This window comes from Vidua macroura, chromosome 10 (genome assembly GCF_024509145.1).
Source record: "Vidua macroura isolate BioBank_ID:100142 chromosome 10, ASM2450914v1, whole genome shotgun sequence".
In the NCBI taxonomy this organism is placed as follows: Eukaryota; Metazoa; Chordata; class Aves; order Passeriformes; family Viduidae; genus Vidua; species Vidua macroura.
Window position 1 is genome coordinate 24,210,096 of NC_071580.1, and position 20,672 is coordinate 24,230,767.

Genomic DNA, 20,672 nt, shown 5'->3' on the forward strand with positions numbered 1-20,672 from the left:
AGCTGGGCAGTGCAGAAGAGAAGGAGGCATGAGTGACACAGGGCATTAAAAGGGCTGAGTGATGGAGCAGCGTCCGTGGCACAGAAGGCAGCCAGGGCTGTGGGGCCTCAGGGAGCTGATTTTACAGTGCTCTAAGACCTGTGAGACACCTTCAGCACTGTCTGTGTATTCTGGACACAACAGAGGCTCTCTGGATTAACTGAAGAAGGGCTTCTGTGCATTTCAACTTTTTCTCCTTGTAAGGGTAGCTTGTCCTAAATTTTACCTAGATTACTCCAGGACTACTTCCTGCAGCTTTGACTTTTGTTAAAAGGTGTTGCAAATTACCCAAATACTCATTTTAGTGTTAATATAGGCCTGTCATTTACACACACACAAAAAGAGAGAACAAAGGAGGGATATGTTTGCTTTTAAATACCCTGGTAAGCACAAGAGGTTTGCTTTTGAAAGCACTAATAATTGTACCACCAGATCATTAAGAGACACTCACAAATCATGTTTCAAGTCTCTAATGTGGTTTTAGTGAGTTAGTTTAGATTGTGATCTTAAAAATATTTGAAAACTGGTCTCTCTTTGGAGTTAAAGTATTTACTGTATCAGGCCACAGAGATTCACTCAGTGAATGAGTAACTGATCATGGTGTTTGTCTTCATTGAAACTGCTTTGGGAGCGTGTGGAACAGGGATGTTCTGTTGTGCTCTTTATTGCTGCAGCTCACAGGACGTGGAAAAGACCATCTCTTCCATGTGTGCTCCCTAGCATTGTCAAAATCATGAAAAGAGTAGGTGGTGAAATGCTGTAAGCAATAGATGTAAGGTCAGTAAAGTTTTTGTGCACTTTACAGGAAGCAAATGTCAGTACAATCAAAGAAGGGGCAAAAAAATTCCCAACTGTGCAAACACGGAAGAAATTCAAAGTAGAAATACTTCAAAAAGTTCCTGTTTGTACAACACAGGTTCCATTTTGTTCCCTTGTCACTGATGTTTGTACAGCTCCTAGAATAGTGGAAAAGCAGAGCCCTTTTGGTTTTGACAGATGGCTGACCTGGCAGCTCTCCACTGCCCAGTTTTATAATCAAACTCCATACAATTTCCACAGCATCCTGCCTGGCAGGGTTCAGGCTGTGGGAGGGGTGACTTTTGACTCAGCACCTTGTAAGTCAGGCTGAAGCTTCCTTGTATAGAAAAGAGCTTTCATAATTGTTGCATTTCTGCTGTTTGCTAGAGAATCTGTGTATCGCTCAGCACCTTACTGGTGCAAGCACAGCTGATTGTTAGAAGAACTGTTTGGTCCAAAAGTTGCTTAGATGTAGTTGTATTTGCTGTATGTGCTGGCTAGATTTGTCAAAGGGCTTTGCTCTGTCATTTACATCACCAGTTTCCTTAGAGATGTTGGAACAGTAAAAAGCTTTGCAAAGCAGAAGGGGGAAAAGGAGTTAAACCCATCTGTATTATTGCAAATAATTGCCTTGACTTGTTACACACTTCTAAGGTAAAAATTCTGCTTAATTGCGATGCTATGATTTTAAACACTGTAGCCAATTAAAGCTTTTGTGTTCTGCCTGACTTCAGCAGGATTTTAATGACACACATTTAAGACTCTGTTCTGTGAAAATTGTCTGCAAATGGTCACGTGGTCATTCCTCCTTGGATGCAACTTAATGTGACCAATGAAGTATCTGCATCCACAGCTCATCTCCAGTAATGTCTCAGTTTGTTAGAGTATGAAATAATCAGTGTTCCTGTTACTTCAGGATGCCTAGGGGGCACCTAGTTATGTGCTTTGTTGAAATAGGGAACTAAAAATTGTACTTTGAAGAAGGAATTTGTGTTAATGTGTCATACATTAAAATGCCTCATTCATTTTTTTGGAAATGTTAGGTCATGCTTTTAAAAGTGACTCAAGGCTTAGGAGCTTTCATCTCATCAGTGTCTCTGTTAATTATGAAAATGGTATTTCTGAAACATGAGTGACTTAATTTCCATCCATTATTTCAATTTTTAAGAAGTTGTAGAATTATGTAATAATTGGTTTTGTTGTGAAATGGAATTTCACATTGTTACATCTCAAATCAGAGCAATAACTCTTAATGATAAAATATCTCTTTCAGGTGGAAGCCCTCAATAAAATGAAGACTTTAAATAGTCTAATTAAGCTGAATGCCATGAAGCAAAGCAAAGCAAAAGGCAAAGATGCAATGCATACGTGTTTGAAACAAAATGCTTACAGAGAAGCACTTTCTGACCTCCAGTCTCCTCTGAACCCTTCTGTTATACTCTCAGAGCTGCAGTAAGTGAAGAGTGAGCACAATTTCACCATAGCTTTGCATGGCAGCAGTAGAGCAGGAACACATTTGTGTCTGAACTTCCTCTGGCTGCATTGTTCAGCACGTGCTGCCACAGGAAATTTCTTCTGTAGTGACAGAAGCTCTGCTGGGCATCTTCTGAGGTATCATTTAAATTAGAAGATTTTAGTGATCCACCATGAAACTTGATACTGTCTTAGTCAATGCATTACCATGGCTAAACATATTTAAATGTAAGCCTGAAAGTGTATTTGACTGCATTCCTGACTTTTGTTTTTAACATTATTGTTAAAATTTCGTGGCACAAAGGCCACGAAAACTTTCCACAACACTTAAATATGAAGTCTAAAAATTGATGGGAAAGGATATAAAGAAAACAATTTTCTGTGAAAATGAGGGTGCTTGATTTAAGCAGTAGAGATACATTCACCAGTCAGTATCAAATACATTCCACATGTAACAAATGTGTTCTTAGCCTGGTGACTGCTCGTGACATAGCAGCAGAATGAAAGCAGACAGAGCATTTAAGTATTTCCAGACTGGAAGTCTACCTGTTCTCTTATGTTCTGAACCATGTTTAGATCTTGTCAGGTGAATTATTCCTATTTGACTAAGACTTCTGTCACGTTTTCTTCTAGCGTTGAGAAGTGTAGATATATGGATTCTAAAATGAAGCCTCTCTGGATAGTGTACAACAACAAAATGTTTGGAGGAGATCTTGTAGGGATCATCTTTAAAAATGGTGACGGTAAGAAATGCTAGAAACTTTCAGATTTTCCTTTTCCTTCTTCATTGGCATGTTTGCACTTGAGCTGTGTTCTTTTCTATTGCCGTAATGTAAACATGGATTACTCTGACATCAGTAAACCAGTTAAGCATCTTCTGACTGAGTTTCAAAGCATGGACACTGCCAGTCAGGGTGATATATTTATGATTAATACCACTTTAACCCTTAGGCTGAGTGAGTATTTTTAGATACCTTTTTCTGAAGGCCTTGGGAGCTTGAAGAAGTTTGAGGAGTTGAAGCAGCGGTGTCACCTCTCGTTGCAGATCTCCGGCAGGACATGCTGACACTGCAGATTCTGCGCTTGATGGACATTCTGTGGAAAGAGGCTGGCCTGGATCTCCGGTAAGGAGCTCCCAAGGGCTGTTTTCCTTGGATGGAGGGTCTGGTTGAGAAATAAAGCTTTCCTGCTTTTAGCACCTTCCCCACCATCCTTTTTCTATACATCTGGGGTGCCCAGAGGTTCCAGCTGTCATGGCCAAGGTGAGCAGGCTGTGGGAAGCGTTACCTCTGCTCCTTCCTGATGTGAGCAGAGCTCTCATTGCTGCTCACACCAGCACTTAGAGCCACTGGGAACATCTGCAACCCTGAAGTCACTTTCTCTTGTTGGCAAAACACAGTTTGGATGCCAGAATGCATTTTTCCAATCAGAAATATCTTTGTATCTTCTGAAGTCCCTTGCATAGCAGCTTTCTTACTTTTGTATCCTTGATCAGGTAAACATGACTTCTTTGAGGAATACTGGAGTATTCCTAAGAGCAACAGTATGAGTCATTGCTCAGTGTTATCACACAACCCACTAGTACATGGGAAACCTTTCCACCCAAATTTATGAACCAGTTTTAGGTAATATAATTCACAAATTCTAATTGGACTTTAGGAAAATAGTCCTAAAGAAGGTACTGGGTGTCACACAATTAGAAACCATTTTTAGCCATAAATTAAATTTTGTATGCCTGTTCAAGAGCTGTAATCCTCTGTGTGTAAGTTTTGTATACAAGTCTAGAAGTTCTTATATTTAAATATTGCCTGAAATACTTAATATAGATTCTTGGAGGTCTTTTCAAATTTTTTATGGTTCAAGTGTAGTAGTGGGAAGTACATAGGGCACATCAGCACAGGTTAGTAAAATTATCAATTTATTACTGAGGATGCTTAAGGAAAGGTGGGAATGTGAATTACAAATTGTTTCTGGACAGGTACAGTTGTGATGAGATGGTTGAGTGTGTGTGAAGTTGAACACTGACTTGAGGAAGCCCTAGGTCATTTATGTCATTATAAATGGATTGTGAGGAGGCTGATCCAGCATTTGAGGGCAAGGACAGCCTCTGGCAGCTATGGAATCCCAGATGAGGCATTCCTCAGTGGCTGCCTTCTCAGAAACTGTTGTGGTTCCAGCCTGGGCCACACACCATGCCTAGCAAACAGGAATAGTGATTAGAGTCATCAAATATGCTTTTCCTGACTAAGTTTTTTTTGGTTTTTTTTTTTTTTTTTTAATGCAACAAAGGAAAACCAAAAAGAAGCTCTGATATCCAAGATTTTTCTTAAAGCTCTGCAAAGAAAAAAAAGTAGAAGGGGAAGTTCCTAGTGAGAATTGAAGTTCTATATTTGGCCTCTTCAATTTGTTTGCTTAACTGGGAGCATCTTCCTTCCATTCATCCTGTCATAGTTACCATTATGAAATAAAATCCTGGGATTGAGGCAGGGTTACAGTTCAGTGTCTGTCAAAGAGATTAATCGGGCACTTGCCAAGAGAAGGCTCTGAAATGACCTTTCTTGAGAACAGAGTTGGCCAAAACAGCACTCAGAACACCCAGAGCATGAGGGCACAGCCAGTAGGGTGAGGCTTTGGCATCTCTGTGTTTATAGCCTACATCTCTCTCAAAAAGAGACAACTCCAGAATCTATGAGCCAGCAGTGGTGGAGTGAGTTCTTTGCCATGTTCATGAGTCAGGACTCAGTGGTTACTTTTTTTGGATAAGAAGCATGGTCTCAGCTGAAAAAGTAGTATCAGAGCTGCTTTCCTGAAAAATACAGTGCCACATGCCCATACCAAAGAGTGCAGTCCTTGCTTGTTGCTCTGTATCATCCTTAGTTTCCCTGAAGTTATTTCTATTTGTGCATGCACAATGGATTTTGCACTTTTCAACTTTTTTCCACTGCAGAGAGTCTGGTAACTCCATCCAGGTAAAAGCAGGGCTTCTCACTTGTGCCAGCAGTGTCAGAGCAGCTCTGGCTGCTGCTGCTCCCCATCAGCTGTGTTTTGCCACAAGCAGATTGTCCAGCTTCCATGAGGCATGGATCAAATGGCAGCCAGTGCACCACTGAGCTGGGGACAGGATCAGTTCCCTTCTAATTGCACTGAAGTCCACACTCAGTTCTCTAGCAGTGATTGAAAATGAAACCTAAGCTCAGTCTGTGTCTAAAGCAAGCACGATATTCCCGGTGGGATTTCTCAGCTCTAGAGAGGAACGCCAAATATATATCGATTTTGAGAGCTGAAGGAGGAGAAATGTTTGCTTGTTTGTTTAACTGACAACTAATTTGTCTTATGGGTGACAAACAGGGCAGGGGGTGTATCAGAGGGGACACTTGTGTGCAGGAAGATGGCACCATGTGCTCCTGTAAGTCCTTCATCCTGGGCTCCCTGCATGGGCACAGCTGAGGAAAGCCTGGGGCATAGGCTGGATCTGCTTCCCAGAACAGGACCAGCACCAAGACAAACACTGACACTTGGAGGACTCTGCCTTTGGTCAGTCTACCTCAAACATCATCCAAGTAGCAGAGAGAAATGAACGAAGCAAAAAGTATATTTTTTTAGTTAATCTCCACACCTTAATTTCTAAGACAAACTTGTACCTGAACACTGAGCAGGAAGTAGATGGCCTAGTACAAATACATGTCACAGCAGAGGAGCACAACATCTGTCTTCCCAAGGATGCTGTGGGGTGTGTGGTGCTGCACCTCTCAGGAAATTCCTTGTCTCAGAAAGTGTTTGGGCTGCTTTAGCTCTGTTATAGCATCAAAGTTGTGTTAGTGGAGAAATGAGTAAAGTAGCAGCAACAGAAAATCAAAAATTTGAAGAGTTTGATCTATGCCAAGTCACCTTTGCTGTGGTAAATTGTCATAAAAGTATTTGATACTTGGTTACTTTTTGACCAGATGCAGGACATTCTCCGAAACACTTTTTTATTTCAGTGCCTGTCTATAGTGGCTTTCATTTTTGTCTCCCTTACATGTGTGAGATCTGAGGTAACATGGCTGTGTATGAGTGAAATCAGAGTTCACACACATACTGAAAAATGTATTTGTTACAACTCTTTAACATGTCATCATTTTTAAACTGTTGGACCTGAAGTTACAGAGAACGTGTTGATAAATTACCAGTATTTTGTATGTGTTTGGAAGGGCACTGGTTTGGTGAATTAAACACTTGAAATAAAGAAGAGTTTTAAATGAGTGAACAGAATTTTCTGTCCTACCCAGGATTTCAGTATTGATGTGTCCATGGCTTTTGCTGGCTTTAAAAAGCAGGGAGCATATCCTGCTGACAGATGCTGAAGTCAGAAAGACCAGGATGAGATTGAAAGGGCCCAGAGGATTTGTCCCTAACTTGACTCCTGTCAAACTGTCTCTCTGACAAGGATGTTTTTTCCTGCAGTTGTAAGCACACAGCTCTCCAGGGGCTGGAGGCTTTCATCATTGCCTGCTTTTGAAGGGGAAGTTGTTGGCCGTGTGCCCGGCTCAGCCGTGAGCGGGGTGGGTTGCGGTGCCATGGAAGGAGGCCAGTGTGCACTTTAACCTGGCCAGCTTTGGCTCTCATTTGGGCTGTGGTGATAAGGATGGGCAGAGCTTCCCCATGCCCAGTGGCAATCCCAGCCACCCTCCTGCTCCACTGCTCTGGGGACAGGGCTGGGACTGGGCAGGGCTCAGAACAGAAACGGGAAGAATGTTCCAAGCCTGCACTTCTGCTGTTGTTTTGAAGTTGAGTGCTCTTGAAATAGCCTGTTGAATCTGGTTTTCAGTGCACTTTGTTGCCAGTAGGGAAGAATCCCAGTCCATATTGTTACTGCTTCTGATGCCTTAGGATTTTAGCTTTCATATTTTTCAGATCCTGTACTGCATTAGTGTATAACTCCAAACTCCATATAGAGTGTTAGTTAACTGTCTTTCACATTTTGGTCAGACAAAACAATCCCTCTGGGCCTGAGATCCAAGAACACTTTACTGTCTCAGGCCCAAAAGTATAAAAAAAAAGTGATTTAGGGGGGAGCAAACTGGGGGTAAGTGACTTCATTAGCTGAAGCTGTAATTGGAGGATTAACCCCTGGCATGTAAATGGACCAAACTCACAATTGTCTGAAAAACTGGTGCCCATTGTCCCCCTTGGGCGCAGCCTCTGAGAGGCTTCTGACTGCCCAGGGTGTAGCTATTGAAGGCCTTCAATAAATACCCACTTTATTCTCTGAATCTTGTCCAGCCTCTGCTCTAGGTAGCCACTCCAAGGCACCACTACTTGCATCACTTCAGTTGTGTTATCCCCTTGGCGGAGGAACTGCTCAATTCCCTCATAGCTGTAAGGCAAAAAAATTGTGTTTAATTTTGTAGGGAATTTTATTTATTTTTCTTCCATGGCTTGGGATAATAGGCTGTGTTAGTTTAGAGATGTGGTTATGCTTTGTAGCTATTAAACTTAGTATCTTATATTAAACTTTATATATATACACTAATGACAGCTTCACCAGCAGTGAAGCTTTATATATATTTATATATGTATGTATGTCTGAAGGTAGTACACACATCAGTTTTAATGTCCTGCAATTGTTTTATACAGCTCTGTAAGTCAGTGAGTGCTAGTCTATACCTGGTTGCTGCAGTGTAGATTTTTGTTGGTATTCATTCTCTTACCCATGGACCATGACCATAATTGAGATCTTATTCTTGGCCTGAGCTGCCTGGCACAAGAGCAGGCACCTCAATTTGTGGTGCATTGCCTTTGATAAGTTTGCTGTAAGTTTCCCTTGCAAATGCTGAGCTCCCATCTCATGGGGTGTTGCCATTCTGTTTAGCTTTTTAAGCATCTGGAGGGAGGAAATGGAAAGAGATACACTTACCTATTTGTGCACATCTCTCCTTGATTTTCATCTTTAACTGTGTCTCACTGTAATGCAATGACATGGTAAGAGCTATTTTCACTGATCACAGTGTGTGAATGCACAGGTGTGTTCTGAGATACCAAGCCAGTTAAGAGATGTATTCCTGTTTTCCATTGGGTTTCTATGCTTCAGTTTAGTAAGAGCTGGAAAACATTCTTTATGTTAATATTTAGAAGGATTTCTAGCATTTACCCTTGAAGTAGGAAGACGGTGGAAAAGGATAGGATCCTCTTTTGCATTTCCAGCAATAATATATGGGGAATGAACTGGAGCAGGTCAGGGTCTGTCCGGGCAGGAATTCACAAATGCAGGCACAGGGCTCCCTCTGTGGCTTGTCTTGGGAAGTTACAAGAAACTGGGTTCCAGCAAAAAGGAAATATTAGGCTTTTTAAAATGTCTCTCTTCTTTGCATCTATATACATAATAGGAAAATGAAAGTTTTCAATGTATTGCTGGTCTTTAACCTTTACAAGCAATTTCTGTATATTACCCCTTGAGAGTTTACTGTCCACATGAGTATTCAGCCAAAAATCGTGAGTATTCATCTCCAAACATGGAATACACTATAAAGAAGCATTTTGCAGTTTTAGGTTCTGACGTGATTCTGTGTTTCCTTGCAGGATATTGCCCTATGGCTGTTTAGCAACTGGAGATCACTCTGGCCTCATTGAGGCTGTTTCTAGCTCAGAAACCATTGCTGACATTCAGTTAAACAGCAGCAACGTTGCTGCAGCTGCTGCCTTCAACAAGGATGCACTCTTGAACTGGCTGAAGGAATACAATTTAGGGTAATTTCTACACTTACTCTCTCAGCTATAGTATAAGCTACAAAATTCCTCTGAAGTTTCTCTTTTGGTCTGGAGGAAGGTGTGGTTTCTTGCTAATTGCTTTTCTAGCGTATCAAATTCTGCCTGAGATCCATGGTACCCTTGGGCCTGGCATTTGCAGCATTTTGGCTGTGTGCTGTTGAGTAAGTTACATGAAATTTGGCAGCACAAGCAAACCTAAGAAAACTACATGGGTCTCAAGCCTTGGTGTTGCCTTCCATACTGCTTGTTCCCCAAACCTACCTTTACAGTATTTTTTCTCAAGTAATTCTGGTTTTACAGCATCCTAATGGACTTCTTACTTAAACAAGCAAAAATCCTTTTTGAGGCCAAGGCATAACATGAATTCCAACAGTGTGCACCAATACAATTTTCTGTGTGGTTACAGAGAGGACTTGGATCGAGCCATTGAAGAATTTACCCTGTCTTGTGCTGGCTACTGTGTAGCTACATATGTGCTGGGAATTGGTGACAGACACAGTGACAATATCATGGTCAGGAAAAATGGGCAGGTAAAAATCCTTTCTGTAGGCAGAATGCCTTTTGTGTCCTTGGTGTGCAAGAGTTCTCTTGAGAACTTGTAATTTCTTTGGTGCCTTGGTGAAAGGAAAGGCACACATGGTTAGAACTGTGTGTGGTTCACTGAGGGTTGGAGAAAGCTTCAAGGAAAGGAAATGTAATGCTGGGGGAAGGACAGAGAACAGCCTGATCCATCAGCAGTTCTGTGTGGAGAGAGGCTGTTCTGCAGAGCTTTTACAGAACATCCAAGGGGCCGTATAATGGTTCGGATTCATTGAATGAAAGTGGTCTTAGGGTATCTTGCAAAGGACTGCCCTTAAAAATCCATGAACTGCGTTTTGGAGCAGTGTGGTTTCCCTGAAGTGAGTCTGTGCAGCTCAGCCCTGCAGAAATGCTCAGTGTGGAACCCAGCACCAGCACAATGCTGTGCACTCAGAACCTGGGGGAGCTCCTAGACATGTGCTTTCTTAATTGCTACCCTGTAATATAACTTGCCTGATTTAATTGAAATTATTCTTCCTAGAAAATCAGCAAGGGTTATAAAATTGAGAGTTTTACAGACATTTGCAGTATTCTTTTTAAGTTTGTACTTCCTCAAAGAAAGCTGAAATTCCCTTAACCTCAATTCTAACACGGGGAACTGCCACAGGGTCCTTCAGATTAACTCAGCTCTGCTACCTTTGTCTCTGTCCTTGTGTGGGAAGGCCTTGGATGTGATGATGTTGAGCCTCATGGGCTCATCCTTGGGCTCATTTTTGTCTGATACTGCCACCAAGATGTCTCTCTGTGGCAACAGCAGCTTAAACCTGAGAGAAACTTCTGCTGCAGTGGTCACTTAGAAGTGTATGGATGTTATTACTGACTTTAAATCTTGAAGTGGTTTAGAACCAAATACTCCCAAAGGGTTGAAACCACAGGTTTTGGAGAGTCACATTAGGAGTTAGCTGTTCTTGATACCTGCATCCTGTAGAGATATTTAAAAAGTGACACATTTCACTGGAGAGATTATTTTTCACTTGTTTTTTGTTTTGTTTTTGGGTTTTTTTTAGCTCTTTCACATAGATTTTGGGCATATTCTTGGAAACTTTAAGTCCAAGTTTGGAATTAAAAGGGAACGGGTACCTTTCATACTCACCTATGATTTCATTCATGTTATTCAACAAGGAAAAACAGGGAACACTGAAAAATTTGGTCGGTGAGTATTACTTTGATCTATTTGTAATCGAGATGATAATTTCCCGCATACCAGAACCCACCTGGGGTTAGTTTGCTCATTTGCACTTGTGTGGAAGTGTGCCAACACGCATTTACAGGAGTATCTACTGCTCTCCCTGAGCTGGAATGTCCAAAGGTGACTTCAGAACCAGAAGCTGCAGCTCTGCAGTTGATCTCCCACAGCAGGAGGTGGCATGTTCTGCTGGGCTCAGCTCTGCCTGCAGCAGCTCTGGGCTCCAGGCAGGGCTGCCAGACTGTTGTCCAAGCACTGCCCTTAGGAAGAGGCTCCCTCTTGCCCGTCCTGTCCATCAGGGCATGTTCATTGTGCTGCCCCATGCTGGCCTTGCTTGGATGCTTGGCCACAAGGAGCCACATGCTTGTGATCCACCAGCCCTGGAAACTGGCTCCGTTTTGACCATGGAAGGAATTAGAAATTACAGAGATCAGAGAGACTGTAATAGAGCTTTGGCTTTTCCACTGTAGCCCACCCCATAGGATCATCAGGGCATTTCACCTAACAGATTCTCAGGGAGGTGGGAGCATGACCTCTGGCACTTTTGTTCTTTCGTGGTGTTTCGTACTGAGGGCTCACCAGGGAGACGTGGGATGTGTCTGTGGGAATGCACAAACACAGGTTCTGCAGGCATCTCTGTCCTCTCCGTGCTGCGTTCCACAGTCTGTGTTTGTCAGACAGGTAACAGATTGCAGATAACAGTTAAGCAGATACACAGATAACAGTTGCAGACATTTGCAGTGTGTGACTGTCCCTGTGTGCTCCCTGCCCGCTGGCACAGGTTCCGGCAGTACTGTGAGGAAGCCTACCTGATCCTGCGCAAGCACGGCAACCTATTTATTACCCTCTTTGCACTGATGCTGACTGCAGGGCTGCCAGAGCTCACCTCTGTCAAGGACATCCAGTATCTCAAGGTAAAGTAAGAGCTACAGCTCAGCAGGACTCAGCATTTTTCCAGGATGTGATTTTTTGATTCCAAGATTAATACATTTTAATTGTTTTCCATTTCTGTGAAGATTTCCACACAGTCCTTGGAAGTTTTCTTTTTCAGCTCTATAGAACAAGGTCTATAGTCAGGCTGAGTGCTCAGAGGGTAAGGATCTGTGCATCTTAAATGGAGTCATCTCAGGGATATTTTACATCTTGGCTCATGCACAAGCATAGACCTGGAAAGGTGAAAATTATTTGCTTCATTCTCTTTCAGTTTTATCTTTAAACCCAGGAAGATATATTGTTTAAACCAATTGATGTATTGCTCAATGAATAATAAGCAAAAAAGCGTCAGAGGAGAACAAAACACACTGTAGCTTGTGTTTAAAGCTGAAGGAGGCTTTAACTGTGCTTTTTAAAATTCCTAACTGTCCTTGTTTCCCTGTTGCCTTAGGACTCCCTGGCCTTAGGGAAGAGTGAGGAAGAAGCACTAAAACAGTTCAAGCAAAAGTTTGATGAAGCTCTGCGGGAAAGTTGGACTACTAAAGTGAACTGGATGGCTCACACTGTCAGAAAAGATTACAGGTCCTAGGAGATTCTGGCATTTGCACTAAGTTGAAGGTTACCTTGATAAGTGTTTGTAAAGGGTTTCTGTGGTATGGACCAACAAAACTTCAGGAAGCGCTGGGACAACGCTCTCAGGCACAGGGTGGTTCGTGGGGAGCCCCACTCAGGGCCAGCAGTTGGACTCTGATCCTGATGTGTCCCTTCCAGCTCAGCACGTTCTGTGATTCTATGACCTGATCCAAAACAAGAAAGGAAACGACAGCGAAAACAAACGGACTGAAATAATTCCTGAGTCTTTTGCACTCTGCTTCTGAATGCTTGATTCCAAGACTGTCTCTACAGTTAGTGAACATCCTAGATAATCAGTTCCTGCTGATTTTGCACGCTGAGAGCTACTAGGCATTTTTAAAAATTCTTTGGTACTTTATGGAGGTGTAAATATTTGTTTTTATACGTTAGAGTAATGTGCTCTAACATATCCTCAGGAGGTTTGAAGACCTCTGACAGAACTTTTCTTCGTTTAAAGTTAGGACTTGAAGAGTACATTTTTTTTTAATATCCTAATCTGGCTAAAAATGAGTGTATTGTGTATATTTTTCATATGACCTCTGCCCTACTGCACAGATGCATTAATTCTACTGTAAATAGCAATGGTATCACTGTACTGCAGGGAGCTGCTTCATGTCTGTGCTGCTGCCGAAGGAAGGGTGGGTGTGTGGAGGGTGGGGGACGCCTGACACATGTGATGCAGCATCCAGATGTTCAGGGCTGCACAGCTTTCTTCCTCTGACTTGAGACACAAAAGAAGCCCTTCAGAATGAGGAAGGTTAGGCCAATTCCATGCCTGAGAATTCCTCGTTGGTTAGTCTCTCACTCAGCCTCTGGGGCTTTGCCTTCAGCTCCCAAAGGGGCACAATTTGGCTTGGCTCCAGCAAGAGGCTCCTTCCAGCCTTACACTGAAATTCCTGTCTCAGATCAATCCTTCCCTGTGAAATGTACTGACCTGTGTAAGGGATGTTTTCATTAAATATACTACACAAAGTGATTTTTAAAGCATACATACCAAAAACCCCAACTGGTCGGTGAAGCAAGAGTTTATGGGGAAAGATCATTCCACAGAACACCAATGCAGTCACTGATTTTCTGACTATTTATTAAAAGCTCGCAGGATTGTTGCTTTACTGAGATATATATGTTGAAGATGGTTGCTGAAGAAACTGGATTTGTTTTAATTTATTTCGTGAGGTACCAGGCTTTTAGGTGCTTAAATGGAGAGCGAATTTGTTACGTGCAATAGGGAACTGCTGGTTAAAAGATGTAACAAATTGTTCCTGAACATCAGCAAGAGAGGTTTAACTACTGCCTGTTCTCCAAGGAACACTGGTAGCTCTTGATTCTTGTGGACATTTGAAAGAGAATTAAACATATATATATTTACTTTTTGACTAAACAGTTGTTCTGCATAGAGATGTTGGATGATGTATGAATTTAATTAAAGTAGGTTTTACTTTGTTGAGAGTGCTTTGTTTTTGTTGTTTAGGGGTTTCTGTGTTTATTTTAGAGGTTAAGAACTTACCTGGAGTCAGTTCTGTGTAGGGCATTGATTCTCTTCTCCTCACCCTATGGGCTTATCTGTCTCAAAAGACTTCTACTTCTAGAATATTCTAAAAGTAACAAGTGGTATGTGGCTTGGTTTTGTTGGTTTTAGGGCTGATTTTTTAATATACAATATAGTAGCATTTAAACTGTGCCATGTCCTTTTTAAAATTATTATTTCTATAGCAGATGGCAGGAAAGTTAAAAAGAAACTATGTGGCAGGTGACAGCTCTGAAAAAAGTAATGACATCCTCAGGTAATTCACAGCATGTGAATTTGCGTAAGGAACCCTTCCTGGACACATTCTGCTTTCCTGTGAGATAGAGCACTTGGACATGCCTGGTCTTGCTGAGGGAGACATCAGCTTTTCCAGGACTTTGAGATGAAGTTGGCGAGTGCCCCTTGGCTGCCTGGGGCTGGTGTGCATGGGCTCTGGCAGGAGAAGCAACGTGGCATCTCCATTTCCTTCATTTCCATAGCTCCGAGGGCAGCTGGGTTCCCTGTCCCACCCCAAGCATCCCGTGGGACTCGGGCAGGTGGCTCAAGGCTGTTCCTCAGGCTCCCCTCTGCACCACTGCAGGTGACAGCTGCAGGTGCAGGAACACCTTCCCTACCTCAAGCACCACCGGGGTACTGCACTGAGTAAAGAGGTTTTGTGGTGGTTGAGGGGATTTTGGATGCGAGTTTAATGCAGGTTATAAAAGTACTTGAGATGGTGAGAAAATCCCATTGCCTCTGTTCCTTGAGGAATATTTAAAGGTGATTAAGAAATACTGCTTCTGCTCAGTGTTTGTGTTGGTTAATAGCCCTTCAATGGCTGTGTTGTGTTCGGTTGTCTTTACCTTCTCTATGTTTACTCTTGGCAATTAATTAACAAGAATGGGAAAAGAAAGTTAGAGCCGAGTTAAATGGTCTATTTTTGTGTTTGGCAGCAAAGACAATGACGTGTTTTCCTCCTGTGAATTGATCTTCAAATAGCTGAGAAGAGATCCCATCTCACAGCAATGCTTCCCAGGCTGACCTCTCAGAGCTGAACCTGGCAGGAAGCAGCATTTACCAGGTCACCAAAGCTGATTCTGTGATACCTTCATGTTAAGTTCTGAGTCCTGGTTTGCTGAATTGTATTAGTGAAAAGATCACCCCTTTTCCCTGGTTTTCATCATACTTGCTACAGCCTGTGGCATACAGACTTTCATTCAGAAAACAAACAAATTAACTGCTTTGTGAAAAGTCAAAGGAGACTTTGACACTGTTTGTCATCCAAAAGAAGACTGGATTTTGGCACATCAGTCCATTGATTATTTCTGTACTTTCCTCACAATATCCAGCTCTAATACTAAATTGGTACATTAATTTGGGCTAATTTGGAACATATTATTTTAGACCAGTTTCTGAATTCAGAAGTCATCAAATGGTTAGATTATAATAAGAGAATTTAAAGATTTTGTGTTGGACTTCAGTTCATATGGTCTCATGTTAATTACCTTTCTTTGTATATGTCCACTGGTAAAATGACTTTTCCTTCTCAAGGCCTTCATTGCATCTGGCAGAGGGGAAAGCTGCTTGGGCTGCTTTAAAAACCACAGCTGAAATTGAAATGCAGTGTGTAAATGATCTTTATTTGTTCTCATTTATTACTGATTGCATGGTTACTTGATGGGTTTACTTTCTACCTTGAATAATTTATTTTGTAACAAACGGTGACAGCTGCTGCTTTTACACTCCTGCTTGTCCTGTGTTGGATTTCCAGGGAAGGAGCTCCCATGGCTTTGCCCCTCAGCTGTGGAGCTGCCTCCTTTCCCTCTCGTGCTTGTATTGGTTGTTTTGGCAGTGGGGTGTTGGTTCTTGTCAAGTCACTCACATTCCAGCAAATGCCTTGGACAGAGCCCATTCCTGTATTTAATATAAAAGAGTCCAATATTCCTTTTTAATCTCCCAGAGCTATTGAAATCAGATAATTAAATAGTAGAGGCTCTTAATAATTTATATGTCAGGCTATATTGTAGCTTTATTCTGTAGGATGATTTCAAGCCTAAATCTTTTAAATGTGTAATCAGTATTTCTGTTATTATTCTTTCACAATATAGTGTATTAGTGTAATTATGTGTCTGAGCCAGCTTTAAAATCTAAGCCTGAAATCCTCTGCTAAGATATAATAATTTTAAAAACTACTTGTCTGGCATGACACTCCAAGAGCTGAGGGAGCAGAGCTGTTCTGATGCACACGTGTCAGTAGGTGCTGCCAGTGTCCTGCTGCTGTTGGGCCTCACTGTTTGCAGGGGGCTTTGGGCATTTTGGAGACTAAAGGGGTTCACTGTGCTGTGGCTGACGAGATTAAAGCCAGGCTAAGGTCAAGGTGTGGTTCTATTGCCTGACCTCAATGGACACGCATTAACCTGGGTGTGGTAGGAACAAACACAGCACCAAGCAGATCTCTGCAGCAGATTTTGGTAGCCAGTGCAGGCAAGGTGCAGTAATTCACCAGCTGCTGAGAAATCGAGTACAAAACTGTTGGTGCTGCCTCAGTGCATAACAAAAATGTTGTAATTACTCTCCCCAAACATGATTCCATGCCCAGTGGAGGAGACGGGAGGTGCTCCTGCCAGGAGCATTGGTTCACCTGGTTGGCTTTTTAAAATGAACTGAAGTGACAATCAAGCACCACGGAAATGTGGTTTTGGAGGGATTAAGGCCCTTGTAGCACAAAGGTGTTCGTAAAATCTCACTTCTTGGCTTTAGAAGTCTGCATTTGGGCAGGAGGTCTGGGCACTTGCTGGCAATGTGCAGAACCAGTGAAGTCTGGGCAGAAGGGAGGAACCTGGCAGCAGTTCATTTCAGTTTTTGAATCCTGCCTAAGGCTTTCTCCTACATGAAATTCCTAATTCCTGAAATGGTCTCTGTACCTCCTGCATGAGGAGCATTGAGTGTCTGACATTCCACAAAGGGAGCTGGGCACTGTTGTTCAAGATACTCTGGAGCACAGAATATTGTATATGTGGCTCTGAACTCCTCCTGCTGAAACTTTTCCTGGGGGGCTGGAAACAAAACACGAGAATAGATGTCATAGCTCAGTCTAAGTATTCCCTAGGGATAGGAAAAACTGGATTCCAGTCACCTTACCAGACATTCATTCGAACAAAAATGGAACAGCTCCAAAAGAGGAGTGGGAACGACAGAGTCCTTTTCCCTATTGACTTGTTACTTTCAAATTTAGGAAAAGGAGAGATGAAATGAAGGTCCAAACATCCCAGCCTGTGTTCTTCTGCTTGGCTAAATAAAAGAACCCACAGTCATTAATATTTATAAAATAAATATTCATAGCTGTGGGAAACGAAGTCTGCTTAGCCTGTTCTCTACCAAAGAGCAAGGAATTAATCCTGCACATAGATGTGTGCCCCTTGGCATGTGAGGAAAAGGTGCATGCTGCTAGACTTGGGACCATCTGTTCCCGAGGCTACTTCCACCCTTCACCTCTCCTTGGGAATTCCACAGTGGTAAAGTCTTTTGTACACCTGGACCTTAATGCCACCTGCCCTGCCCCAGAGCCTTGGCCTGGTGTCTGGAGTTGTACTACACTGTTTGAAAAACTACTTAAAAATACTGGTCAGGCTTTTAAGAGCTCAAAGAAGGCTTAAATACTTCATGAGTTGTGATTGTCGTTGCTCCTTTGAAGGCGAGGTGCAGGATCACAAGTGGAATGTTGAAAGCCTGTGAAGGTTTGGAAATTCTAGGAGGGAATTTGGATGTGAGCTGCAATCCTTGTGGCCAGGACAATTTCTAGAAGCCCCTTTCCCCCATAAAGTTGCATCTCAGAGGTAGTTTATTTAAAAATAAAACGTTTAATATTCTAGACCACGAACAACACGAACAACAAGCAAAGAAAGGCATTGCAAGTGGCTGTGCGTGTAATCGTCACACTCGCGTTTGCAGCTCAATGGGATAATCTTTGTTTCCTTGAGAAGAAAAGGAAAGCTCCAGATAATATTTCTGAAACAATTCCCTGTCCTTAACAGCTGAGAGATGTTTAGGTTACAGCTCTGTTTACCGGGTTGTGCTGGTTAAATGAGTGGTGCGTACAGACTGAACTGCGGGGCGGCTGCGGCGGCGCGGAGCTGCTGCCTGGCCGGGATCCGTCATCGCGATGGATCCAGCTTTGGGCTTGGGATGCGCTCAGAGCCCCCAAAGCTTCCACCCCCGGCAGAGCGGTCAGCAGGGCAGGGCTGCCGTGTCGTAGTGGTCGAGCAGGCTGTGGGCGATGAAGCCGCGCTGCGAGTGCAGGGTGCCGCAGGGCCGGCAGAGCAGGATCTCGCAGCTCGGACACATCGTCCCGGAGCGCCGCGGGGCTCCGGGCTGCGCCAGCGAGCACGGCTCCTCCTGCGGCCGCCGGGAGCCTCTCCTGTGCCAGCACCTCCGCTTGTCCTCGGCCAGCGGGCTCCTTCCCTGGGCGCTGCAACCGGCACAGACAGAGATGACAAGTTCAGCCCGTGCACTCCTGGATGGATTCAGGCAGCAGAAGAATTAGTGAGTTCCTAAGTCGTTAGATTTATGAACCCTTCCAGAGGCTGGACCTGTGACACCCTTTCCAGGTGTGTGGCCACCTGGAAAAAACAGGGATGGACAGAAAAAATGGAGAGTCTGGCTCTGGTGCTGTGGTGGCAGTGACAAGCCATTAGTTTTAGAGCACAGAATTATTAAAGGATTTTCATCATTTAAACAAAACCATAAAAGAGCGGCATCAGCTAACGGAGTAGGAGCTTCAATGCGCAGCTCTTCTGTGCACGGCTGTGGCATGAGCCTTGTGTGTTTGCAGGAGGACAACCTCCACAGAGCTCTGGGTCTGACCCCATGCTCCCCTACATCATCACAAAGGTTCTTGTCCCACTTGTGTGCACCAGCAATGCACAACAATGCTGGCCAGGATTGCACTGAGGTGGAAGAGCTGAAAGGAAGGTTCTCCTGATCGAATTATATACCCTTCTGTTCTACCTACACAATCCCTTACAGAGCTCATGAATCAGTGCTGACTGTAGGGATGATCTGGTTTGGCTGTACTGCTGTGAAAGGTCTGTAAGCTTTCATGGCTCGAATGCATTTAAAAACCACTGCCATGCACTGTGTCTCTAGGAGTAGGTCCAGTAAAGTCTGAAGGCTGACTCTCTCTCCATTAAAATGGGAGTACCATGGGAGGTTACTAGATCACTGCTCAATTTTAAATTTTTTTTCTTTTATCTCTAACTGGGGAAAATTCATATTTATCACTTACAAAAAAGGATCAATGCTCAGAAAACATGATTTTACTGTTTCAATTGTATTTGTCTGCCTCCTGAATGCACTCTTCAGTGAAATTATGAACAACACAGAACATTTCACAGCAGTAATTCACTTCTTGGATGTTTGACTATGTTTCTAGTCCAGTTCCTCAGCAGTGCAGCAAAAAAAATCCCAAAACCAAGCCCTTGGTATTAATTGTGCTGCAATTAGATCAGTCTGGGGGAAAAATCTGGCTCTCAGGTTCATTTCTTGCTAGTGTATTTTAATCTTCTGTGGAGCCTGCAACCAGCTGCTGTGGCTATCAAGCCTAATGCAGTTAGCTGAGTAATTGTGGAGACTTGCGTGCACTTCCTGCTAAGACGGTAATTTCATGATAATTACCAAAGACAGACTCCTTTTAGGAGATCTGTAGGGAAAACAGCTCTTGGATGAGAAAAGACACTTTTTGGAAACCCCTCCTTGATCTTAGCATATACTCAGTTTACTTCATGTTAAGGAAGAATAATACCAGGGAGAAAGACACAAGAAGAAAATTTCAAATCCCGTAAGAATGATTATGATAACTCAAAACGAATACATTCACAGAGCAGTAAGTTCAAAATAATTTTTGCCTCTGCTTACTTAGGTTAAAAAGCCAAATAGTTATTATTTGTTTGTCTTTTCGTTTCATTTCCTTCTTTCTCCTTCTAACTGAAAACAGTAAGTATAAAGGCACTATTGTAGGAACACAAGCATTAATTATGAATTTTCAGAAATTTCAAGTATCATTAACTTTGTTGAACAGTGAGTTTTGCTGCTGCCCATGCATTGACATTTTCCATTGCACCCTGGAGTTACAGCTCTGGTGCAACAAAAACTGGAGCAAAGTGGGGTTGTCCCAGTGGCTGGTGTGTACCTGGAGAAACAGAGATGCTGTCCCTGCTAATCTCTTGCTCAAGGCATAGGGAAATGGATGTAGGATAAACACACAGACACACAAGACCTGGAGAAGTTAATTTCATCTCTAGTGCTGCCAGTGACTTAATAGTTTTAGCTCATGTTGTTTAATTAGCCTCTGTTTCCTCGTTTGTGAAACATTAATCCAACAGAGGTAACAAGGTGTCTGTGGCTCTTCCAAAGCTGCTCTGGAAATACTCACAATTTTTTTGTTTGAAAATGTATGCAAAATATAATCTTGGATGTACTTACAATTTCTTTTTGGGAGACCCAGAGAAGAGGCTCAGTCGAGAAAATCTCTTCTTGAGGAGCCGCTCTCGCTTTTTTCGGCCGTGCTTCCCCTCTCCTGTGCTTTCTTCTGTCAGTTCTTTCTTTCCTTTGTGCCAGCTCATTTTATCTGTCATACCAGCAGCACCTGCTTAGCTGGAAGCAGAAGTCTGAGTCTGAAGACCTCTGCTTTGCTGGATTGTACCTGGTGAAGTCTGGATCTGCTGCTTTACAGACCTGAGAGGGTCCCAGGCACGCAGGAGTTCAGTGGAGATCACTGAG

The 20,672-nt window shown here is 42.9% G+C and overlaps 1 protein-coding gene across 3 annotated transcripts in view; it reads left to right on the forward strand.

Annotated features, from left to right (window-relative positions):
* Window positions 1–13,837, forward strand: part of PIK3CB (phosphatidylinositol-4,5-bisphosphate 3-kinase catalytic subunit beta) — an 85,448-nt gene extending 71,611 nt beyond the window's left edge. For all 3 annotated transcript variants that reach the window (XM_053986428.1, XM_053986429.1, XM_053986427.1), the window contains 8 exons: window positions 2,111–2,289; window positions 2,944–3,053; window positions 3,356–3,434; window positions 8,869–9,036; window positions 9,464–9,587; window positions 10,644–10,789; window positions 11,604–11,736; window positions 12,207–13,837. In XM_053986428.1, coding sequence (XP_053842403.1) covers window positions 2,111–2,289; window positions 2,944–3,053; window positions 3,356–3,434; window positions 8,869–9,036; window positions 9,464–9,587; window positions 10,644–10,789; window positions 11,604–11,736; window positions 12,207–12,344 — 1,077 coding nt within the window. In that variant the 3' untranslated portion in view covers window positions 12,345–13,837. The remainder of the gene's footprint in view (window positions 1–2,110; window positions 2,290–2,943; window positions 3,054–3,355; window positions 3,435–8,868; window positions 9,037–9,463; window positions 9,588–10,643; window positions 10,790–11,603; window positions 11,737–12,206) is intronic.
* Window positions 13,838–20,672: the final 6,835 nt, after the last annotated feature.